The following is a 6402-nucleotide window of genomic DNA, read 5'->3' as shown; positions in this document are numbered from 1 at the left end:
TGCAATTAGCGACTCTACTTTCAAGCCCCCGAACAAAAATTGATTCACTTTGTCATTAGAGAAAAATTTCTCGATGACAGTTTGGCTTACAATAGTCAGAAATAGACTCAAATATACATCCAGGGATAAAATAACAAAACACAGCCCTGTGAGCAAAGATCCCAATGTATGAAAACTCCCCATACTTCCCAGATAAGTTTTATAATAGAACGAAGGCAAAGATGTTTGAATTTGACTGTTTGATTTGCCTCAAGTTTTCAAGGATCGTTTCCAGGCCTAATGAAACCATAAGTTTTTAATAAAAGGGAAGTTTGCTAGGGGCTAGAAAATGAGCCGAATATTTTTTTATTTGATCTGTTTGAAACTTACATCCATAAGTCCTTTGGCTAAGAGGAACCTAAAATAAAAGGCCGAAGGGACAGTCCCCTCAAGATAGAGGCCTAAAAAAGAGCCCAATTTTTTTCGATTGACTCGAAACCTATATTCTTAGATTTGTACCAAAGAACCCAATGCACAAGAAATAACTCAAGAAAAAATATTGATTCACTCGAAAACGGTCAAAAAAATTTCTTTTTCTTAATGGCTTTAAACTTACTTTTGTAAGTTTCTAAGCTATTTAAATCCGGAATGTGTTTTTAGGACTAAAAACATAATCGGACAAAACGCAGTTCAATAGCGGGAAATATTCAAGTTTCCAAAAATTTGCCAATAACATCTTCAATCAGTTTTGTTTAAAAATGGAGGGAACATCAAATATTCAGGAAAAAACTGAATGGTAACATTCATGCTATTGATATTGTTTCTAGGGAGCAGTTTACTTTCTGACTTTAATTTTAAATATAAGACAATTCAACTCAAAACCAAGTAGGCCTAGGGTCTACATATGAGACTAGGCTATAGCCTAACTGAATTAAAGATAAGGTGAACATGCTAGCTTACTTCATTCCTTTTTTTGCGCTCTTTCCACATATGTACTACTAGGGTAATTAGTTCATCAACTATGTACTATTCTCCCTGTTGGCTCCAAATAGCCTAGACTATTTCTAATAGGCCTAATGTTTTTCTCCATCACATCAATCCTTTTATACTTTATAGATCCTATATTAAGCCAGCTATCTTCCCAGCCTACAATTTATCTTGATGTTTGATTGAGGGCATAATTTACCAAAGTATTAATTGAAGTGAATTTAGAAGATTAATAACAATGGAATGAAATATGATTAATACAAACATTGGTAAATTTTTGTTGCTCATATTATTGATTTACAAATAAAGTAAGCATACTATTCAATGCCTTTTTAAGCTCTTTACAAATATGATAATTGGTTCTAGGCCTATTGCAAATTCAAATTTAAGTCCTTTTTGAGCTCTTGAAAATTACCAAAATATTTATAGTTTTTGGGTAAAAAAGGCTTAAAACATTAGTTTCAAGATTAAAAACAACCTAATCTAACCTTACCTTTATAACAAACAAAATTTGCAATAGCCTAGAAGCAGTTATTATATTTTTAAAGAGCTTAAAAAAAGTCAAGTGGTATGTTCACTTTATTTGATAGTTAATAATATAAACAATGAAAAATTTACCTAAACATTTGGGTAACTATTTCACAGTTCATATTATTAACCTACAAATAAATTGAACAAACCACTAGAAGCCATTTTTTATGTTCTTTCTGAATATAATAGGCTAATTGCTTTTCTTGTAAAATTAATTTTAAGCACTTTCAGGACCCTTGAAAATAATAATTTCATTCTATATTTTTTGGATGTAAAAATGAGTTATAGGCTAAGAAGTTTGCTACTTGTCCCTGTAAAAAACACTCAGTAACTGAAATGTCAACTCCATACCTATGCACCAGCAATGGCTCAGGAGGATCTTTAATGGCTGCTATTCCCATTAGGAAAATTCATAAAGGTACTGAAATCCCTTGGTTCTCAAAGAATCAAAAGCTAGTGAAAGCATTTCAAAATGCTAAGTTCTGATTCTTAATGTGGAGAGAAAGTGGTCATCCTAAATCAGGTGTGTTGAATTGTCTCCATGTACACAAAAACATAAATTTGAGGAAACCCTCAAGCAGCACTGCACAAATGTGAAAAATGACTATACACAGATAATAATTAATGATCCAAGCCATCTATGGAAAGACCATATGAAAGATCACCCAAACATATCTAAGTCCATGCCTAGTGATCCAAATGACTGGTGAGCTTACTTTACAAGTGAATTTAGTGCCCCAAATCCCAGTATAGCTAGACCCTATACCAAACAACTTGAATCTCTTGAAAACAACTTTTTTAGACTGGACTATATCTGTTTTGGATAAATGCCTTTAGGTAGAATAAAAAAATTGCACAGAGTTGATGGTTTGTGTGTACTTCAACTTGTGAATGGTACTTGTTTTTTGAAAGAAATGTTAACATTATTGTACCATATCATATTTGTAGTTAGTTTTGTACCCAATGCTTTCTGTACAGTGCAACTTCTGCCCATCCTGAAAAAGGGAAACCAGCTAACATATGCTCCTTGTATTGCTCAATTAGAGTGTCTTCAGTTTTATGCAAGCTTGTAGAAATGCTTATGTTGTTAAATTTAGACACTGTTGCCAAATGCCAAACCACCAGTTTGGTTTTATGGTAGGACTTTGTTGCTGACTCTATTTGCCCTTGCTACTATTTTGTCTGATTCTGAGACATTGGATAATCCATTAGTTATTGGCTCTTTTGATGTGAGCTGAGCTTTTGACTTGTTGGTGCACATGCAGATCCTTCTAGAAGCATATAAACAAGGGCTATATACAGTAACTGTAGCGTTTTACCAATTATATGATTTATTTAAACCCAGGCATCTAGAACAAAAGTCATTATATAGCAACAGCAAGCAATTAATATCAAGTAAGCAAAGCAAAGCAAGCAGGCATATCATTATTTAACATGCATAATATTACATCCTCCTTCTTCCCTAGAAGAAGATTCTAATCACTTACTGGCAGTGGAGACCCAACTGTTAGTACTATTACTAACGTCTCCAAGAGAAGGCGCTAGGCTCGCTTCTCTTCACTTTGTACGGACACAAAACAAACTAGAGAACTCCTCATATAGCACTGACTTAACACACACTCGAGAGAAGGCGCTTGGCTCACTTCTCACCAGGTATTATATACACTATGTACAGACTTCAACTTCTCTTCTTTTGAGATTTTTGTTGGTAAGTTCACAAGTTCAGTTTGATTGGTGGCTTACTCTGCCTCCCGTACCTTGATTTAGTTACTGGTATAACCACTGGTACTCCCTCCTTGGGTGGGCTTGGGCTACTGGAAGTACGGAGCAGGGCTGTTCTGTCAAGTGAGGGAATGTCTGATGATGCGGTAAACGGTGTTTTGTCTGCACGAGTTAGGTTCGACGCTGGGGGGATCGCAGTAGGAGTAACTGCATTGCTTCCAGTGCATTCTACTGGACTACGTCTGTTCTGTACTGGTGTTGATGGCTGTGCATTTGATATGTGTTTCCGATTCCTCTGTAGAATTGTTCCAGCTTCAGTTTCGATATGGTACGATCTAGGGCGTGCTGCTGGTGCTATGATGCTGGCGGTGCTCCACTGGCCATCAGTTTGTTTCTGGAAGGTCACTGTGTCCCCCGAGTGGAGGGTAGGCCTAGACTTGGCTTGTTTGTCGAAGTATCGTTTCTGTCTTGACTGGGCCTCTTCCCGCTTCAGCAGGTACTTTTTAGTTGGAACCACCTGCTTCCGCAGGTGCTTTTCTGTGCAAGGTAAGGTGGAGCGTAGTTGGCGGCTCATTAGCAGTTGTGTAGGGGCGGCGTAGTTGTCTACGGGTGTATTTCTGTATTCCGGTAGACCAAGATACGGGTCATCTCCGCCTTCACTTGCCTTGGTGAAGATGTCCTTGCAAGTGTGGACAGCCTTTTCTACCAGTCCATTGGACTGCGGGTAGATAGGGCTGGAGGTCTTGTGCCTTATGCCCCATTCTTTGATGAACTGTTCAAACTCTGCAGATGAGTATTGTGTTCCATTGTCTGAGATGATGGTGTGGGGGATCCCATGTCGAGCAAAATGTGCTTTTAGTTTACTAATGACTTCTTTGGATGTCACGTTTTTCAACAGGTCGACTTCAAAGAAGCGGCTGTGGTAATCGACTGTTATAAGATATTTTGCTTCATTCCAATCAAATATGTCTGAGGCTACCTGCTGCCATGGTACTAATGGGATCTGGGAGTTCATGAGAGGCTCTTTCTGGTTGTTACGGCTATGTTTCTGGCAAGTGGGACAGTTTATGATTAGCGTTTTGATATCACCATTCATCTTTGGCCAGTAGACGAGCATCCTGGCGCGTTGCTTTGTCTTTTCCATACCAAGGTGGGAGACGTGAAGTTGCTTGAGGATTTGGGGTCGCATCTTCCTTGGGATAACGATCCTTTCGCCTTTAAATATGATGCCATTCATGTATGACAGCTCGTGTTGAAGGTTCCAGTATGCAAGGAGATCCATGGCACATTGCTTTCTGGTGTTGGGCCAACCACCTTGTATGGCTTCTCTGAGATGAATCAGGTGCTCATCTTCCTTGGTATGAAGTCGTATTTCCTCAAGCCTTGCATCGCTAACAGGAAGTACGCGTGCAATCTGGTAGACATACACCTCGATTTCTCTATGGAGCTTCTCGTCAATGTCAGGTAGGTGCAGCCTTGATAAAGTGTCTGCGACTGCGATTTCTGTCCCTGGTCTGTAACTGAACTCTAGGTCATAGGGTTGAATCTGAAGCATCATTCGTTGAGCTCTGGCAGGTGCTTTTTGAAGTGGATTTCGTAGGATGGTTTCAAGTGGGCGGTGGTCTGTGGTTACTTTTACATGCCTGCCATATATGAAATGATGGAAGTACTTGCAACCGAAGACTATTGCGTATAATTCCTTTTCAAGCTGTGAGTATTTCTGTTCAGCTTTGCTAAGGGAGCGTGATGCATATGCGACAACGTTGCCGTTTGACAAGATGTATGCTCCTAGACTGTGTGACGATGCGTCCACAGTAAGGTTGATGGACTTGCATGAATGGTCAAAGTATGCTAAGTTTGAGACTGTTGAGTGTTTGATGTTTTGGAGGGCTTCGTCATGCTCTTTGGCCCACTTGAACTCGGTGGCTTTACTGAGGTCACGCAGGGTTTTATTCTGTGTTGATAAGTTTGGGATGTATTTTGCAAGATAGTTTAACATACCCAACAGAGTTGCAAGTTCTTCTGAGTTTGATGGTGTAGGCATGTTGTTAATAGCTTCGAGTTTGTCAGGATCTGGCTGCATTCCTTGTTCACTAATCACATGTCCGAAATATGTCACACTTGTCACACAAAAGCTGCATTTCGCTTTGTTGAACTTGATACCTTTTGCTCTGGCTCTCTCAAGTACAGCTACTAATCGCTTATTGTGTTCCTCAAGGGTTGAACCAAAAACCAGAAGATCATCAATGATGACAGCAAACCCGTCTAATCCCTCGAGAGCCTCTTCTATTCTTCTTTGGAATTCATCCTGGGCAGAGATGATGCCAAACGGCATCCGTTTAAAACGGTATCTGCCAAAGATGGTATTGAATGTTGTTAAGTCTGCAGATTCATCATCCAAGACTAGCGACCAATACCCCGACCTTGCATCCAGTTTGCTCAAGTATTTTACCCCATGGAGTCTGGATGTTACGTCTTCCAGGGAGGGACTAGGGTAGAATGGTCTTCTGATTGACTTGTTCAAATCTACAGGGTCAATGCAAATTCTTAAACTGCCATCCTTTTTTTCTACGGCGACCATCGAATTCACCCAGTCAGTTGGTTTAGAGACTTTTTCAATTATTCCTTGTTCTTCCATCCGTTTAAGTTCTGCTTCTAACTTTCCTCGAAGTGATGAGGGAATTCTTCTTGCTGGGTATGCTGTAGGGACTGCATCGTCCTTCAGATACAGATGGCACCCTCCATCCAGTTTTCCTATTCCTTGGAAGACATCATTGTAGCTACTGATTATGTCATCCGTTTTTGTCTTGTCGATTGCATGCATGTCCTTGCGTGTGCTTTTCTCAACTTTACTGACATTCAGTACAAGTTTGACAATATTCAGGTCAATGCTTGACCGGAATCTGAGAATTGGCACTGAATCTGTTTCAACAATAAAGAATCGTAGGGTTTCAGCCTTGCTTGATTTGTGCTTGCAGCTCAGCTTGCATACACCTCTCACAGGAATTTTGGATCCACAGTAGCTTGTGAGTTTCTGAGAACTTTTTTCCAGTGATGGCGGATGTGGTAAGGCGTCAAAATACTTGGCAGGTAGAATGTTAGCTTGTGCCCCTGTATCGACCTTGAATTTGACAGGTAAGGAGTGGTTCACCTCCAGTGTAATAAGGGCTTCATCTCTGCTCT

General features: G+C 39.7%; 1 protein-coding gene across 2 annotated transcripts in view; it reads left to right on the top strand.

Annotated features, from left to right (window-relative positions):
- Positions 1-624: 624 nt before the first annotated feature.
- The window catches only part of LOC136038054 (protein HGV2-like), a 66688-nt gene continuing 60910 nt past the window's right edge, over positions 625-6402 (top strand). For both annotated transcript variants that reach the window (XM_065721008.1, XM_065721007.1), the window contains exon 1: positions 625-775. In XM_065721008.1, coding sequence (XP_065577080.1) covers positions 738-775 — 38 coding nt within the window. In that variant the 5' untranslated portion in view covers positions 625-737. The remainder of the gene's footprint in view (positions 776-6402) is intronic.

This window comes from Artemia franciscana, chromosome 17 (genome assembly GCF_032884065.1).
Source record: "Artemia franciscana chromosome 17, ASM3288406v1, whole genome shotgun sequence".
Lineage (NCBI taxonomy): Eukaryota > Metazoa > Arthropoda > Branchiopoda > Anostraca > Artemiidae > Artemia > Artemia franciscana.
This window is presented reverse-complemented; position numbering and strand designations above follow the sequence as displayed.